Source organism: Lampetra fluviatilis, chromosome 25 (assembly GCF_964198595.1).
Source record: "Lampetra fluviatilis chromosome 25, kcLamFluv1.1, whole genome shotgun sequence".
Classification (NCBI taxonomy): domain Eukaryota; kingdom Metazoa; phylum Chordata; class Hyperoartia; order Petromyzontiformes; family Petromyzontidae; genus Lampetra; species Lampetra fluviatilis.
Window position 1 is genome coordinate 9,214,950 of NC_136299.1, and position 17,823 is coordinate 9,232,772.

The window sequence follows — 17,823 nt, forward strand, 5'->3', positions numbered from 1 at the left end:
GTATTTTTTTGTTTGCGCATAGTCACTTTAAGATGTTTTCTTGCTCATGTTTTTGTTTTGTTGTGGTTGCACCTGATTCAAGAGCCGAATGGCTCACAGGGCTATACCAAATAAACTGAAACTGAATGTGCAGCGACACGTCGGACGTCACGCCAAGCAACGCGCGGCACGGCACCACATCAGAGAGCCGTTGTTATAACGACGTATGGACGCAGCAGAATGCAGAGGCACCAAGTGTGGAGCTTGACGCGTGCCAGGCTAGACGAATGAAAGAGGTTGATCGCAGTTAAAATGCAAGCTGGGCAGTGGTAGAGGCTTTAGGATCGGCATCAAGCCAATGCCGCGACCGCCAACGGTAATAACGGCTGGCAAAAGGTGCAGATTGTGCGTTTTCGTTAAAAATTCCTTGTTTCACACGGTGGCTCCTGTCTGTCCCTCAGCCAGCGCTCGAGTGACGGGGGTCTGACGCCAATGGGCCACGTCTCACCACGTGCAGTTGCGAGCAACTTGTAGTTGCAAAGCAGCTGCAATCGAGGGTTTACAGTGATTGCCTGTGATTTTCAGTGATTGCCTGTGATTTTGCGGTGTGCCGTCACTGATCGATTGACGGATGATTGAAACTTCCAAAGCCCACATCAAAAACAAAAACAGCAAACGTTACAGACATTTGCGCGTAAAGAATCATCTTTATTAAAAGCTAATTTATTTGTCAGGAATCTGAAATGTCATTCTTTCTTGTCCGAACACTGTACATTATAGATACGTATTTTTGAAAGAAATGAGTCTGAAAGTGCAAAGCTTACATACGTTGGCAGAGAATAAACACATCAAGACAGCAAAACGCCCAGATAAAGGTGTCTACAAAAGCACTGAAAAAAATGAACATACCCAAACACCCCTCTTAGAACAGGCTTACTCAAAAATAGAATAACCCACACCTTGTGCAAGCATGTGGGGGTGCACTGACGTGGAACAAACCACTTTTAATAGGGGTGGCAGAGATAGAAAGCTACTTTGTAAAGAGCTAACAGCCCCTGGCTTTCACGAAACAGACTCAATGCATGTCTTCATACACATTCATCAACCTGCTTATCCTTAGTACCCCAGTGACAATTTAATTCTAATTGTGTTTTTGCCAAAGGGATGGTGGGTAGGCCTCATTAACATTAAACACAACAGTTCCTGTCCTCCTTCATCGGATGCCAAGTCCACAATGCATTCAAGGGCGATGTCAGCGACTGCGGGAACAGATATGGGCACCCGCGGCGCGGTTTTGTGCCTAAAGGTTACCGCGCCCCAAAGCCCAAGTGAATGGTGACAGCAGAACAATCGCCGAGGGAATTTACGAGCAGGCGACGCGTCGATATAGATATCGCAATCCGGTCTAATATGGCGCTTAGGGGAGGATTTATAATTCCCCCGATGAGTTGCATGACTGCGCGCTCTCCAACATCTAGGTGCACGCTCAACCTCGTGAATAACGTCGCTACCAGTTTCTCTGTTTGCCTTGGCTCCTGGCAGTCCCACCGCTCGCTCAGTGTTTCTGAGGTGTGCGTGACGATAACGCACTTGTTAACTCTCGTGAAAATCCAGCTACGCGAGACATCTTCAGATTTCCAAACTCTGGCCTTCCAGGACCTGCTAAATGACAAAGCACAACGGAAAACGCACCGAGTCGTCACCTGGCGGAGTCCCACCCAACGCGGCGCAGCAATACAGATTTCGTGGTCGATTTCCCGCGTGGGCTTTAAGTTAATCTGACAATGAGCTTGAGAAAGCCTACAACCTACTCCAGTTAGTAGTGGAGTAACGAATCAGTCCCGCCACCCCCGCCGATGCGATGGATTGTCGTGATTCAGGGTTGCGATTTCCTTTAACAATCGATTATTTTCCACAATGTGCTGAACGTAGCAGCCCCGTAGTAGATGCATGGGCCAGCTGAACCCCATTACACGCAACTCACGCGATGCGATTTATGTACCGCGAGCTTAAGAAGCAATCGATAAATGAGTGCATCGCTACACTCCGTATTGGATAAAAAAATCCATAAAATGAAGATTTATTCATTTTTATATTCCGACGTAATATATTTCACTATTTTATGCGATCTAACCCGAACACCTCAATTATGGATACTATTGGTCGCGAAAGCCTACGTGTTTAACGGATAAATTATTACATCTCGAAGTTTAAGCCACCTGCATATATTTTGCACATTTAAAAGTGGTGGGTAATGAGAGTGTTGTACATTCTTGGTTCTTTTGGAGTCGGTTTTAATGGACCACATTATCTCATTCATTTATTGATTTTGATACAGGTCGATATTAAACTGCAGACGGGCATCAGAGTGCTTTGTGCAGCGTTACTTACATGGCCAACAAGGCCTCGCACTCAATCATGAAAATTTAAAGAGGTAGCCAGGCTCGTGCAGGAACACGTCGTCACGCATTAGCAACGGATGACATCAGAACGGAAAAATCTTTCTGCCACTTACCGCTGGAGGAAAACACTGTCCCACGGTGTACGTCATGCCCGTTGGCCAGGCCACGGGACAGAACTTACACGTTCCCACGCTGGAGTTTACGGTTTGACTCAACGGCATCGTGGCATTTCTGCACGTATGGCAGTAAAGGTGATGTGCCGACAAATATTGGGCGGGACTAATTTTACTGCCACGTAAATTCCACTACGCTGTAAACCCGCACAATTGGGGTGCAATATTAATGACATTTAAAAGGCGGTGTCAGCTGGAGAACTGTAGCAGTTTGTTTTCGTGGAAACATTTTTTGTTGTCTTCGTTATTGCTGCGTTGGCGGGGATCAGAATTGATGTGGCGGCTTACCTCCAAGAGGTCTTCTGGGGAATGGCTGGAATCTAACTCCTCACCACGGCGTATCTTGTGGTTCAGCAGCTCCACAGCCTCGCTCCGACTGAAACATCACGCAGTGGAGGTGTCAGGGGAGGCACAGAGGTCAGAGCACTGGGCCTGTGACGCTGAAATTCTGAGTTTGAATCCAGGCTTCAGCCGTCCATTATTAAACTAGATTCCTGGAGAAAACCGTTTCAGGCTGATTACCAATGACTGTACAAACGATACATTAATCAATTTTGAATTTCAATTAATTCATTCTAGGATTGAGAATTAAAAACTTTGTTTTGATCGAAATCTAACAAATATACATTGCAGGGAATTTAGATATTTGCATGAAGTGCGTTTAAGTGATGTCATCTTTCGGGACTGTTCTATCGCACGGGGTGGTGCACTGATCACTGCGACAGCTCTTCATAGATATGTGGTTGTCTTGCCACATGACGCCAATCAGCGCAGTTGGGATATAACTTTGAAGAAAGCAAAAATGGAAATGCACAACAATGTGCTTCCATGTTGAATATCAAGTAAAAAAAAATCTTGAACTGACAATTCAAACTTAAAAGTATTTTAATCACTTCGGAAAACAATATTAATAATTTTGCTCACCGTTACTGCATCAAGTTCATACAAGCTGCAAATGTATACCAATATATTAACAGCACGTGCAAGATTAGATATTTCTTGACAATGTGAAAATCATTATATAATAATATAATAACGCAGAGCGCGTTTTCCAATGCATTGCTGGATTAAAGTCTGCAGTGGTTATAGTCATGGCAGTTGTTTGTTCATACCTCAACACACTGGTCAGCAGAGGTGGGAAAAAGTCATTGTTATGCAAGTCCAAGTCGAGTCGCAAGTCATCAAATTCATGACTCGAGTCTGACTCGAGTCCAAGTCACATGACTCGAGTCCACACCTCTGCTGGTCAGCACGGAGCACTATAGAGGGACTGAGACTGAATACGAGTTTAGATATCACTCGTCACTGATGTTAGCCGTGGCTATGAATCAAACTCACGTAACCAGGGTGATAATGTAAATTAAAACTTAATATCGTGATAGACTGTGCCATTGGTAGTTGCGGTAAATGAAATAAAAAAAACATTTTGTTGATACTAGTACAAAACACCATCATTAACACTGCCTCAGTGGTGGCATAGTCCAAACAGTTGTGCTTTCTGCACGTTTTTTCTGTAACAAGCGTGTGTATATGATAAAGAGAGGGTTTTTTTTTTTAATCTGTATAAAAACATTTTTTTATACCCTTGCCAACGTATTCCCTGCATTTCGCTTTTAACTTTTTGGTGAGTTGGTTAAAAGGAAGTGTGTGATGGATTAAAAACAAGGCTGCTTCACAGATGGGCAGCAGTTCCGTGATTTTGAACGTGCATCTCGGACACTTCAAACAAAGATGTGGGTAATCATTGGGGGGAAAAAAAAAATCACCGAGTGGATTTTTAACGAGGGCATAACATGTCTGATGACAAATCACATCATCGGACATACTCCGATGAACTCACCGTGTCGTCCACGTCGGGATAATGACGGCAAATTCAACTTCGTGTTCGTATCAAATAGTTGACTTGCTCCACTGAATAATTCAGATTTTCTAAAACGATGGATAATTGCCTTAAATATCATGAATACCCCACACGTGGGTAATTAGGATGAGGTCGCCCAAATTGTGGGCACTGCCCCAGATGTGGACCAGTGCTGCTTCGGTAAGCGCCCAAACCATTTGGCATGCAGACAGCGTGCCGGTCTGAAAGCCATCTCCTCTAGCTGGAGTGCCCCCCACATGCAATTTTTCACTGAATCTAGATCCAAAGACAAAGCTACCTCATGTAGCCTTGTCAGGCTTTTTGGGGCAAGCACCGTGAGCGAGCACCTATGAAGGCCGGCACAGCACACTGGGTGGGGATCGGTGGCCATCGCCACGCCCGGCAGCCTTCGTCTCCATCGTAGCGATGTTGTCACACTGCATCAGGTATTCATTTCAGGTTGAGTCGACCTAGGGGAGGCCCAAGAGTCGAACGGTCCCACACCACCACTTGCGCACACACTGCTAAAAATAAACTACTCCCAATGTTTTTTTTATATATATCGCAGTATATACTTTTGATATACAAGGCTTCATATTCGTTGTTTTCCCAAATCGCTCGGGAAGTCTCAGGCAGCATGTCGGTTACTTATTCGATTTCTTAACGGATCTATTTCTCTTTGTAGCGTAGCACCGTATATTTAAAAGAGAACGGCACGAGTCCTATTCACGAGGGTGTGTCTCAAATCCGCCCCCCCCACCCCCCTCACTTCATGGTGTAAGCAACACGACTGGCCACTGCAAGTAAATCTATGAAAGACACACACACCAGTGAGACGCCCGTGCAATAAAGAACTGGGCCAATACGTTAAACATTCAGGGAATATGGAGGAAGCGCAGAGGTTGAGTAACATTGCCTACACGTGCTTGGGAGTCTAAAAGGCAGCGGGGAGGAAAAGGATCCACAATGGGGTGAGACGATAAACAACTTTTCCTCGATCAGGGCACTTATTGCGTTGGTACATCCTCACAGACATTATAGCTCCCTTTACGCAAATTTAAATAACTCATCAACCGCCGACCGAAAATGTAAACAGAGTGCCGAGATGATCTGCCTGCGATCATTTAACGGCATGTGCAGCGTTGCCACAGGATGGGGGAAAACAAAACAAAAACGCACGCACACACACACACAAGAACGGCAGCCACCATTCACCACGAAGTGAGGATGGCAACTGCACCGCAGCACGTGTGCCAGGCGGGGTGAACCTTGAGGTCACATACAGTGTCGAAGGCTCGCTGCCAGTTCGCAAGAAAGAGCGTTATGGGTTAGATCACAAAATAGACTGTTTAGCCTACACAGGATGTTTAGTGAGGCAAGTGCTGTTCGTGAGCATCTATGAAGGCCAAGAGTAGTGTGGAAGAATGCCCACAGTAGTGAGCGGCAAACGTTTGAGAGAAACTGTGTCCAACGCACGGCCTTATCCGGAATGGCCACAGTCGGCTTACGAGTGGATGCAAAAACCTACGTGTCAAAGAACACCTTTTTTAATTGTCCTCTTTGGCCTTGTCGTTATTTGTCAAGCATCGGCCCAGGGTAAAACAGGCTTCGTTGAAACGGCACTCCGCTCACGGCGGACCTAATCTCCACGACGTTTTCGTGCCACGAGTTTTTAGCGTTTATTTTGTTTACATCCCACCGGCGGAGGACTCTTTTACGGTTCGCTGCTGGGAGGCGGAGACGGGGTTGCAGGCGGGCAGAATCACCCACGGGAACGTTAAGAGATTTGCGAGGCGCGCGTGCAAACACGCACGCGATGATCATGCGAATCCTAAAGTAATCGTGCCAATTTGGTCCCAGGACTGCGCAGCGTTAGGAATTCAAGGGAACATGATGGCGCAGCAAATTGGAAGTTAAAGACCCTGCGATGTGCCGTGCATTCTTACTGTGTGCTGGTGAAATCCTCAAAAAAAATTTAATTTTGTTTTATTACAGCACACAACATAACCATTATGTCAAGACAAAATAATCATTAGCGTTGTTGTGGAGCATAAAAGTAACAAAAAAAGCAGACAATATGCTTTCATTAAAAATGTGATCATTATACAGATTACTGTGTTAAGTATGATATAGTTTTACGTCGAATTAGGAACATAACTTAAAAGTCAAAGTTCTTCCTATTCTATCTGGAAGCTCAGCATTATTGATTCAAGCAAGCTTGATTCTATACTCTTTGGTTCTTTCGGTAAAGTCACGTAGGTAGAAAATAAAATCAATCACGACGTGTCGGGCGCAACACATAAGCGTCCGTCATCAGGTGGGAAAGCGTGGTCTGCTGCTGAGGCAGACTGTTTTAAAAGGTTTGAAATGAGTGTAGCTCAAGGGTTATAAAGAAGTGGTCGGGGCTAGTGATGTTAATGTGAGAGTTTGATTCTGCTGATGATGTAATGTCAAAACTGGCCGAGCGTTTTGCTTGTATTGAATACATGCTGCTGATATTATGCACTTCCACAAGGCCTTGCAACTGATGGGATGTGTAACAATACAGTGATACCTCGGTGCACGAACGCTTCTGTTCACGAACAACTCGGTTCACGAACAGAAAAGTACATAAAAATCTGCTCCGGTTCACGAACTCCGCTTCGGTTCACGAACAACTCGGTTCACGAACAGAAAAGTTCATAAAAATCTGCTCCGGTTCACGAACTCCGCTTCGGTTCACGAACAACTCGGTTCACGAACAGAAAAGTTCATAAAAATCTGCTCCGGTTCACGAACTCCGCTTCGGTTCACGAACAACTCGGTTCACGAACAGAAAAGTTCATAAAAATCTGCTCCGGTTCACGAACTCCGCTTCGGTTCACGAACAACTCGGTTCACGAACAGAAAAGTTCATAAAAATATGCTCCGGTTCACGAACTCCGCTTCGGTTCACGAACAACTCGGTTCACGAACAGAAAAGTTCATAAAAATCTGCTCCGGTTCACGAACTCCGCTTCGGTTCACGAACAACTCGGTTCACGAACAGAAAAGTTCATAAAAATATGCTCCGGTTCACGAACTCCGCTTCGGTTCACGAACAACTCGGTTCACGAACAGAAAAGTTCATAAAAATATGCTCCGGTTCACGAACTCCGCTTCGGTTCACGAACAGGAGCCGCGGCCATTTCAATGCAATTTCCAGGCTGTCACATGGTCGTGACTTCCTGTAGGAAGATCGTGGAGAGAAGAAGAGACGCAGAAAGAAGTACTGTGAGTACTGTGAAGACACTTTCAGTGACTTTTTGCTTTTTGGTGTGCTTTTTAGCACATGCAGTACTGTACTACTGTACTGTACAATACTGTACTCACTGTATTGTACAGTTCACCCGTTTGAGTGCTTACTGAAGTCATCTCAAGCAAGGTTAGTGTTCTCTCTTTATACATTACTATACTGTACAGTACTAATGTGTATTGTAATTTGTTTCATATTTTTGTGCTTCAAAAACCAAAAAAAAGGTCAGAACGGATTAACCGGATTTACATTGAACCCTATGGGAAAATGTGCCTCGGTTCACGACCAATTCGGTTCGCGACCAGAGTCAGTTCACGAATTAAGTTCGTGAACCGAGGTATCACTGTACTTGTTTTATGTGGAGGGGTAGATATATGATGGAGACATATTATATTACATTTGGTTCTGTACCAAATTGGCTAAGTTCCAACTGAGAATTAAAAACATAAATTTGACCATCATGCAACAAACATTACTCTAATATAATACAGTGGGTTGGAACATGGTGCCCTCTACTGTATGAACCAGAGGTCACTTGAAGGGATCTTGGAGGTAGTTCTGTGGTATCCTCTTCCACAGTCGTCCTCCAACATGGAGGGTTGCACTGCTATGCGAGAGACTCTCAGTGCTCAGCCGGCACCACTGGGACCCGAGTTAAAATACTGGCAACTTCTTGTGATACTGGTAGGAACCTTCTGGTTACACCAGCCCACAGGAGATTATTGTGTCCGTCGTGCAGGGAGGGGCTGGGTGGGGAGGGAGGGGCCGGGTGGGGAGGGGAGGGTGGGAAGGGGCTGGGTGGGGAGGGTGGGGCTGAGTGGGGAGGGGAGGGTGGGGCTGGAGTTTATGGTCTGAGGACAGTCACCAATGACTGTAAAAAGAACAGTCACCACTTGATATAAAAAAACGGCGACTACTTGGTATACATGAGAAGCTGAATCACTAGGGAATGGAAATTGTGGACTCGGGGCGAGATTTATATATTGGTGAGTGGGCAAATTAAACAAGGCAGGAAAAAAACATCCGTCTTGGCAGATCTAATGGAGAAAAAAGCCATAAATAGATTCGCTCCTCCAGGCCTTAACTACCCTCTGTAAACATGTGAATCGCACCCAGGCCCCCAGCCATGATAGTTTAGTGCTCCACTGTGGGATTCACAAATCCCCTTGAGTATGAGCCGTCCTGTTATAATTTCACTCCCAGGGATTCTCCATAATCTGTGCTCCACTTCCTGTCTCAGTAGATTTTCAAAGCATGCACCATTCTATTCTTTATGGCACACTTTTCAGCCTTTGTTCCATTCTGCATGTAATTGTCCATGTTTTTGATTCGTGCGTAATTGCGGGTAAAAACCTCTCCCCTTTAGGCACATTAAGTTGCTTTCCATTATTAAATAAAAATGAGATATCCGTTTCAGACGACACGTTGACTTAAGGAAAATAGGTGGGCTTGGGCAGGAAACGTTGCCCGAAGGGGTGATCGTCCGGCGGTCGAGACTACCGACGCAGTGGCGGCCAACGGACAGAACGCTCCCGAGAGGAGAACATCTACCGTGGAGATGGAGCAACAAAACCAGCTCGTATGCTGGTGCTAAGACAGATCGTCGCATCACGAAACCGAGCAACGTCGGTGGCTTGGGGAGGCCTTCATCCGGCAGTGGGTGGCTATATCACAGCTGATGACGATGACGACGATAATGACGACAATGACGGGATTTCTCAGCGCTCACCGGCCATGCTGGGAAAGGAAGGCGAGCAGAGATCTGGGGGTCGCCTCCACGGAAGCAGCGTAGTTCAACACCAGTGACCAGTGTGCAGAGCCGAGTAGTCGCTCGAACTTCGACTTCTCAAACACGTGACTCAGCACCACGTTACGCAGCTGCAACGACGCAGAGAAAGAGAGAATGTGAACAGTAACGTTAAGATAAACACACTCCTGCGGAGGGAGCTGGTAGGAACGTTGGGTTGCTCGGTCAGCGGTCAGGGTCAACGGCGGCGTGGTGTATTCCGCAAATATGGCCGACTGTGAGGGCGGGCACAAGCCGGCGCGAGTAGGTTAAACGTTGAGTTTTATAAGGGCACCACGGGGTAACCAGTCCCTCCCCACCCAGGCCCACCCAGCCCCACCATCCCCACCCAGCCCCTCCCTGCACGACGGACGGACGGACACAATAATCCCGTGGGCTGGTGTAACCAGGAGGTTCCAACCAGTAATAAATAATTAAATGTCCTTCATTAAGCCGGTGAATTTTTACTGAGACTTGCCAAACTATTTTCGGGGGTTGTCCGTGTGTGTGTGTTGGTGACGATGCGTCCTTGTGATTTCAGGCATCTGATTCGTAGAGTTGGTGGATCACACATAGATGCAGTCATTACGTACGTGATGCTCATCTGTACGACAAGGTGCCTGTAATAGGCAGTGCAGAAAGTAGGTGTTGACTTTTTCCACGTCAAGTGTGACTGTTTTCTTTTGTGCTGGTTTTTTTCCAGTCACTCTCAGTTTCCTCCCACGTGCAAAATGACTCAAACAAGGAATTGACCAAACATCTCTAAGAGTAGGTCCCTTCAGAGTCATGCAGGTTTTTCTCTTGAGACTTGCAATGGGTCTCTTCTTTGAAAAATCAGGAATAAACATTCTTGACTTTAATAATTTCCACGCAAGTTAGTTGTATTAACAGAAGACGTTGCTCATACAACAATAACAATTGTCCTGTTAAATATATTTTTAAATCGGTAATAAAATAAGGATCTTAAGGATGGAAATTTGGCCAGATCATTATGTGGCCTCACCCAAAAATTAATTTATAATACCAATATTGTCTGCAAAAACCGACGCTAACGGTTTCTTCACAACTGTCCGACGTTGCAACCTTGAGCTGAAGGTGGAGTCGCACCGATGTGTATTGTACCAGTCAGGGCGACCGTATCACCACCACCTATCCAGCCGCTTGGTATGATTTATTGCTTCCGAGCATCGGGGAGTCATCGAACCTTGGCTGGATTGTATTAACGCACGCTACAGCTACATTTGTCCTAACTGCTGCTTATCCAAACTGGTGTATCTCCCTACGGGATGTGTGAATAATTGATGCTGTTCTATCAAAGAAAAAAAGGGGACCCAAAATCTGAAGAGCTCGTGTTTGCCGAGGACGCCACCAGAGAGAGAAGTTACACGTTGTGGTCTATTGGCGGAAACGATTGTAATTAGGAGAGATAATTTCCCCGAAAAAATCTATAGCGTCCAACAGGCGCTTCAATTGTTTCTTCGCCCTGAACGTGCAGTCAAGGCGGCTAATTTGTCCTCCGAAAGCGAAGCACATCATCCATCATCCCTCGTCGTGGGGGGAGTCGCAGGCGCGCGTGGCCCCAGCCATACGTCGTGATGATCCGCGCCCTGGCAATCTTCCGTCCCCATAGTTTCCCCACCGAATCCGCCATTCATACCGACAAATAACTGACGGGGGCATTCGTCACAATTCATCGCAAGCAGATGCTGAGCTTTCACATCCAGCTCCATCAACGTCAAGGAAAATGTGTTTCTTCAGAGGGTGCTGATAATTTCATTATTTTTATAAACAAGGAGTTCTTTTGCTGTTAACGCCACGTTGACTCACCTCCAGGAAACGTTCACATGCATTAAACTCCACGGTCACGCTTGTGCAATTTCTTAACGCCAACATCGCAAACGACAACAAGTCTTTGATCGCATATCATATAAGCAGGCAAACCCTATTGCCGAGCAGCGAGTACGCGATGCAACGCTAGAATTCTCCGCCCATCAAGAGCCGTCGCGTCTCTCGAAGTGACACTGAAAGTAAAATCGAAGGGACGTGACATACAAAGACGGTGAAACCGCGCTGTGCACTGTGCCCAGTCCTACGAGGATTTTTTTCTCCTCCCCTTCACCCCGAGTGAAAAAAAAAAATCCATTTGTTGCCCAAGGGCAGGCTTATCATGGGCGAGTGCACCCAACGTGCCTGGAGTGCAAGTCCCGAGAATTCCGTCTTGTCCACGTCCTCCGAGACCTGTGTCAGAAGCGTGTCCAGACAGCACGAGGAGAGGAAGCCCTGGCAGAGAGTGGGAGGCACAGAAGCGATGCCACCATTACGTTTCGGCAAAGGCTGGCACACGCATGGGTTCGGGAGGCTCGCCATTCGGCGACTTAAAGAGCCGTAATCTAAAAAAATGCATCTGATCTTCCAGATACAGCATTTGTCCAGACTGTGTCTTCCGAGTTGTCCGACTAGGGTTTAGAAGTATCGTTAGTAAGAAGAAGACTTTAACGTGAATTTTGGCCAAGCCGTGGTGGTGCTCGTGACGTCTTTGCAATATTCTATTAAAATTTACGAAATTCATGCTGCAGTAATATCACTGGACCACTAAGCCACCTCTAAAAGTAAATGTTCTCATCAATAAAGCATTGGATTTATGGCAGACAGCTCTATATAGCTTGACGTTGATTTTTTGAGTTGTGCCATTCCTTTTAACTACCCAGCATAAACATTTTCAAAGTAACCCCGACAAATGCCATGTTTCCTGTGTCTATCTCATGCCAATTATAGCAATGCTTTTTTTTTATTATCAGCACTGGAATAAACTAAATCAAGTGAAACAATACATTACATTTCGATGGAGTTTTTTTTTGCAAACTGACTGGACAGGGACCATCAAATCAGTAGAACTGAGAATCCAGTGAAATCACAGTTGGGTGGCTCAAACTTGGTTTCGAACCCAGCGTCTCAGCAGCGGCGGCAGCTCAGTGTTGTGACAAGGCCGTCACGCACCGCCCCCACCTCTCCGCATTCGCGTCACGACGCGCTACCGCCACTCGCGATGACGCGTTACCTCCACGGCTCAGGTCAACGGGTCCTTTGTCCCCTATTAGCCACGCGCGCCACCTCCTTTAACACCACATCTTAAGGGCCATCCATGTAGTACGTACGCTAAAATCTGTCAAAACTTGACCCCTCCACCCCTCCCTGTACGCACGCATACTTTTTACACCACCCCCCGACCTGCGTACGTAAGCTTGACGCACCCACCCACCCCCCAAATCCTATAGAACGGCCGGTATTTAATCCACACAGAAACGATCAAGGATGAATCATATTAACGTGTTTAAGCAAACAGATAGTCCACCGTCGGATGCATTAAAGAATTAAGTTGCGTACCTTTAAAAAGATTGTCTAGTGTCCGCTAGGTTCAAACGCCGACCGAACCCAGTCAGACAGGTTACGTATTATAGGGATTTCGTCAACACGCACAATGTCAGGCTGAAGCACAGCAGCGTGAGCTGCAGTCTGCTGGGCCGCCGTCTCAAGATCCACATCATCGCTGACGTCATCATCATCCAGCTTTTGATTGTTCTCACTGTCAGAAGACTCAGTCGTGTGAATGCACTGGTGTCGTTTTACACTGGCCTGTGGCAGCTAAAATATTGAGCCAGCGGCAGTCTGCAGTGAGGCCAGATTGAAGGATGTGTAATCCATGGGGCAGGCTGCCAGACTGTCAGACTCACAGCTGAGCTGCGTGATTGCTAGCAGTCAGGGGTACGGTGGCATACAAGTGACACCTCTCCCACAGTCCTACTTCTCCCGGTAGTACTTCTCTAACAGCTGAAGAAACTGAACTGTAGCTCATTTGAAGGCCAATGTAGACAAATTATCGAGGCTTCACCTCCCCCCCAACCTGTTTCCTATGCGTACATACTTTGTCAGTAGACCCCCCATACGCAAGCATACGCCTTTGGGTGAACCCCCCCTCCCCCCTCCATGCGTACGTACTAAACGGATGGCCCCTTACTTCATAGCAGACAACTGCGAGGAACGGGGAGGCAAACGCGGGCGCGTGTGACAACCTGGAGCTGAAGGGTGCGCTTCTGAGAAACGGGGACGAGCAGCAGGGAGCCCAGCGTGAATGCGAGCTGCCCCAGCAGGGAAAACATCTTGCCGACAGCCAGAAGGTCCAGGTCGGCGAGAACAGGGCATCTGAAACGCGACATACATATGCGACTGTGACGGTGCATCTTTGCCCAGAGGGCGAGGTGCGAATAGCTGCACCTTCACACCCAATTCCACCCAACCGCCACACCATCCACTTGTGAAACCTGCCACTTGTGAAACCATGTGACGATTATCTTAACCGGTCGTGGACTTCCCCTAGGCCGACTCGGCCTCAAATGAGTACCCAGTGCGCTGTGTAAACATCTCCAGTGGGGAAACAAAAGGTGGCCGGGCGTGGTGTTGGCCACCCACCCTCTTGTGTGCTGTTTCGGCCATCATAAGTGCTCGCTAACAGCACTAGCTGTTCGCGAGCACGTGTGCAGTCTTACATGAGAGACTTACAGTCCTAATTGCCTTGAGACGTTTTAAAAGGCACCTAATGTGTGCAGATTATAATGATATTTTCTATGTATCTTTCAATCATAAATCTCCTCCCAACCCCCTTAATTGAAAAGCTGCTAGAGCTGCGGGTGACTTTAAACCAGGGCTCCCCCAACCCCCGGGCCGCGGACCGGTACCGGGCCGCACAGCAGGAGGTGAGAGTGAGTCCGCGCGTGGCCTGGCCATTATTTTATTTACCACTTCCGTCTGTGCCTCTTTCCCGCACTGCGCACTTGTCTCAGTCACAGTGTTGGTAAGCCCACAAGCTGCTAACCCCTAGTAGCCAAAATGAGTAAAAAACAAACGTCGCTGGAGAGCTTCTTTGAAAAGGGGGAAAGACCCAATGATGTCTTCCACGAAACCGGTCCCTGATGCCAAAAAGGTTTGGGACCGCTGCTTTAGACCATCTGTAAATCCAAAGTGTTATATTGCACCATCGCTTATCAACATTGTTTATAAAGTACCTGAGCAGTAACAAGAAAGAGTGATGGCAATCATCCTTTTGTTTGGGAGTCAAAGGGCAGGAAGCTGCAGGAAAGACGCACAGAGCAGGTTAAGTTGTTTAATTTATTTGAACACAATCAAAATTGCATTTAAACTTTGAAAACAAATACTTTTCACAGCAGGAAATGAAATACATTTCAAACTTGGATCAAACTAAAACTAGCTGCCTTTGTAAAGAACTGTAAGAATGTTTGTGTATTTGCATGAAAACATTTCATTAACAGTTCAAAGTAGAAAGCAATTACAGAAATCAATTGTATCCATGACCCTTAAGCAACAATGACCAACCTTCAATCAGTGGTGTTGAGATGACAGACCTCCACGTTTTTGCAAAATTTGGAACCTAAAATATAGAAGAAAAATTAGTTTCTTTGGACACACTCAGCAGCAGTGATAGATGAAACAAAGGCTATGCATGGAAGCTCTTTTTTATTACAACCAGTGGATAACAAGAGCCACTGTAGAGATGATTAATGAACCACATAGGGCAGCATAAATCGTTCGGTCCAAATCTATGCCCGTGTCAAACTACTTCATTAGCTCTTTAGAAAAATAATCGACTTTTGTAAACTTTCCAGGTGTGCTGAGTCAAGCTAATTACACTCAGAGGTTCAATAAAACATCTTGAATTATTGTAATGCTCAGGTGTTTCTGGCTGCGTAAAACATTCCATGAACAAAAAAATGTGCTATGATTTTTTAGTAAAAATAACTTTTAGAATAAGGTTCCTCCGTGATGCTTCTTTGCTGCAAGAGGCTCCAACACATATCCAGGGTGAGCTTCCTTGGCTTGAAAATATTAAAGCCCACAAGGTATAATGAACCCCTGGATAAAAATTAATCTACAGCCATGATATATCCACTGCTGGATGAAGGCCTCCCCAATCTATTGCCATCCATACTCTTTGGTTTTTTCGGTAAAGTCACGTAGGTAAAACATTTAAATAAATTAAATCACGACGTTTCGGAGGCAACACAAGCTTCCGTCTTCAGGTGGAACCGTCACATCAAAACTGTTCCACCTGAAGAAGGATGCTTGTGTTGACTCCGAAACGTCGTGATTTAATTTATTTAAATTTTTTACCTAAGTGACTTTACCGAAAAAAACAAAGAGTATGAATCCTTGCAGTCACGAAAACTTCTAATCTAGAACTATTGCCATCCGTCTTGATCTCACGATGTTTATGATCCATGTAGCTTCTGCACAGAAAAAATCAACGCTGCACCTCTGCAGTGGACGTTCTTCTGGGCGTGTTCCCACCTTTGGATAACACTCCATCGTTAATCTCCACCACTGGGCATCATTTATTTTGGCAACGTGCCCTGCCCAAGGCCCACTTAATTTTTCAAGTCAATATGCTGTCTCCAACTCGCCGTATATTCTCCGATCCACGTGGTCCTCCTTCCCCTCTCTCTCAATGTAATTCCAAGCACGCAGCCACTCCATGCAAAGGGAGCCTTATTATGGCGAGGAAACAAGCAGGAGATCCACTCACCTGCCAGAGAGACGTGATGGGTGTGATCCTAACCAGTACCACTCGCAGGTAATCGATCTGTAGATTAGATACGGATTTCAAGTACTTTGTAACACGTGACGTACAACAACCGTGCAAAACTTAAATTCAGCAGTTTTGTGGACTGGCGTAATTTTTCACCTACCAGCACAGTGACACTACAATCTATAATTGGCTTGGGGAGACAGGACAATAGCTTTTAGTGGCAACGAGGGTCCCATATGCTCACACGTTTGTTTACATTAATTGTATTTATTTGGCAGCGATTGGCAACAACCAGTGTTTTGATATTAATCTTAAAATGGCAGTGTGTTGGCAACAGGGCCATTGAAGCTTGTGTAAAAATGTAATGCACTAACTTTAGTATTATACAGTACTATATATTGAGCGCATATATATACACAGTCCCTTATTGCTAATCCATTGCGGGAAGAGAGCCTGCCCACCTCGTGTGGGTCGACTCAGCCTCTGGATTCATAATCAACGTTTTTGGGTTTAGATCGCGTTATTTATAAATGTGTCGTAACCCTCCACCACACGACACGGCCAATCAGTAAAAAAGTGTCACGTTGACAAAAAACAAATAGTTCACTGCTTTAGCCCACCGGTGTGTTGAAGCGTGAAACCACAACATTTACAATTTTTGAGTAGACCGACGTTTCGCTGGTAATTGCATCCAGCATCATCGGGCAATTCGCCAGAATGGTGAGGCTCTGCTCTGTCTCCCGTTCTTATATAGAGCAGCAGCAGCAGGGTGACGTCATCATTAACTCATCAACTCATCAGCCTCTGGAGACAAAGGCAGGCGTGGTGCTGGCCAACCACCTCCTCCGTGTGCCGTGCCAGCCTTTATAGGTGCTCGCTCACAGCACTTGGCCAAAAAGTATGTGAAGGTTATATAGGGGATCTTTGTTTTAATTCTGCTCACCATGTTGAAGGCCAGAAGCTTCTGCAGGACTCCACTCCAGAGTTGCAGGTCGTACACTCCAAAATCCAAGCTCAGTTCGGCCACCAATCGCACAGCCTAGTGACAAGCACAATTATGCGACGCATGCGGAAGGCTGTATATGTTTGCTAAGCACGATTCATTTAACCAAAATTGCGGAGTCTCCACACATGATCGAAAACGCCGATAATGCATTGATCTCCATTGACCCAATAACCTGCCAGCTTGCTGTAGCCCCAAGGGATTGTCTCCCTGGCATTTCAGCACGTGGTTTAAAAGCAAGAACAAATGTAACAAAAAAAATGGGAAAATTAATTTGAACACAGGCAGCTTTGTAAATAATCACGTGGAAAGGCAGGTGAGCAATGAAGTTTATCTGTAGAACTCTCGGTGTGTGAGAAGGTAGGCGTTGGATATCAGGCGTGTAAAATGTAATTTGCGGGACATCAATTGTGTGGGTTATCAGAATCGGAAGATGTATTTATACTCGAGGAATCTGATGCGCTATAAAGCTCTTTTTCACAGATGTCCAGCAAATCATGTGGAACACCAGACATGTGGGATATCAGCTGTGTGCATCGCTTGCCCTGGGCTCGTGGTTGTGATTCTTCCAGAGCCCCTTGATCAAGCCTTCTTTGGAGCTGTTGTGGAACGAGTCGACCGTGTAAGGAATGGACAGGGCTTCAAACTGGGCCAGGTACAGGTAGGAGTGCAGGTCGTATCTGTTCAGGTTATAAAACACAACCAACATCAAATATGTAAAACAAGCGGGCATCAGGCGCGAAGCGC

At 46.1% G+C, this 17,823-nt stretch overlaps 1 protein-coding gene across 1 annotated transcript in view; it reads right to left on the reverse strand.

Moving 5' to 3' along the window:
* Positions 1-743: 743 nt before the first annotated feature.
* The window catches only part of KNTC1 (kinetochore associated 1), a 70,814-nt gene continuing 53,734 nt past the window's right edge, over positions 744-17,823 (reverse strand). The window contains exons 56-65 of the mRNA XM_078868404.1: positions 17,621-17,756; positions 17,017-17,112; positions 16,071-16,127; positions 14,864-14,918; positions 14,536-14,599; positions 13,546-13,675; positions 11,666-11,755; positions 9,419-9,567; positions 2,843-2,930; positions 744-1,641 (exon numbers count right to left, since the gene is read on the reverse strand). Of these exons, the coding sequence (XP_078724530.1) occupies positions 1,609-1,641; positions 2,843-2,930; positions 9,419-9,567; positions 11,666-11,755; positions 13,546-13,675; positions 14,536-14,599; positions 14,864-14,918; positions 16,071-16,127; positions 17,017-17,112; positions 17,621-17,756 (898 nt within the window). The 3' untranslated portion in view covers positions 744-1,608. The remainder of the gene's footprint in view (positions 1,642-2,842; positions 2,931-9,418; positions 9,568-11,665; positions 11,756-13,545; positions 13,676-14,535; positions 14,600-14,863; positions 14,919-16,070; positions 16,128-17,016; positions 17,113-17,620; positions 17,757-17,823) is intronic.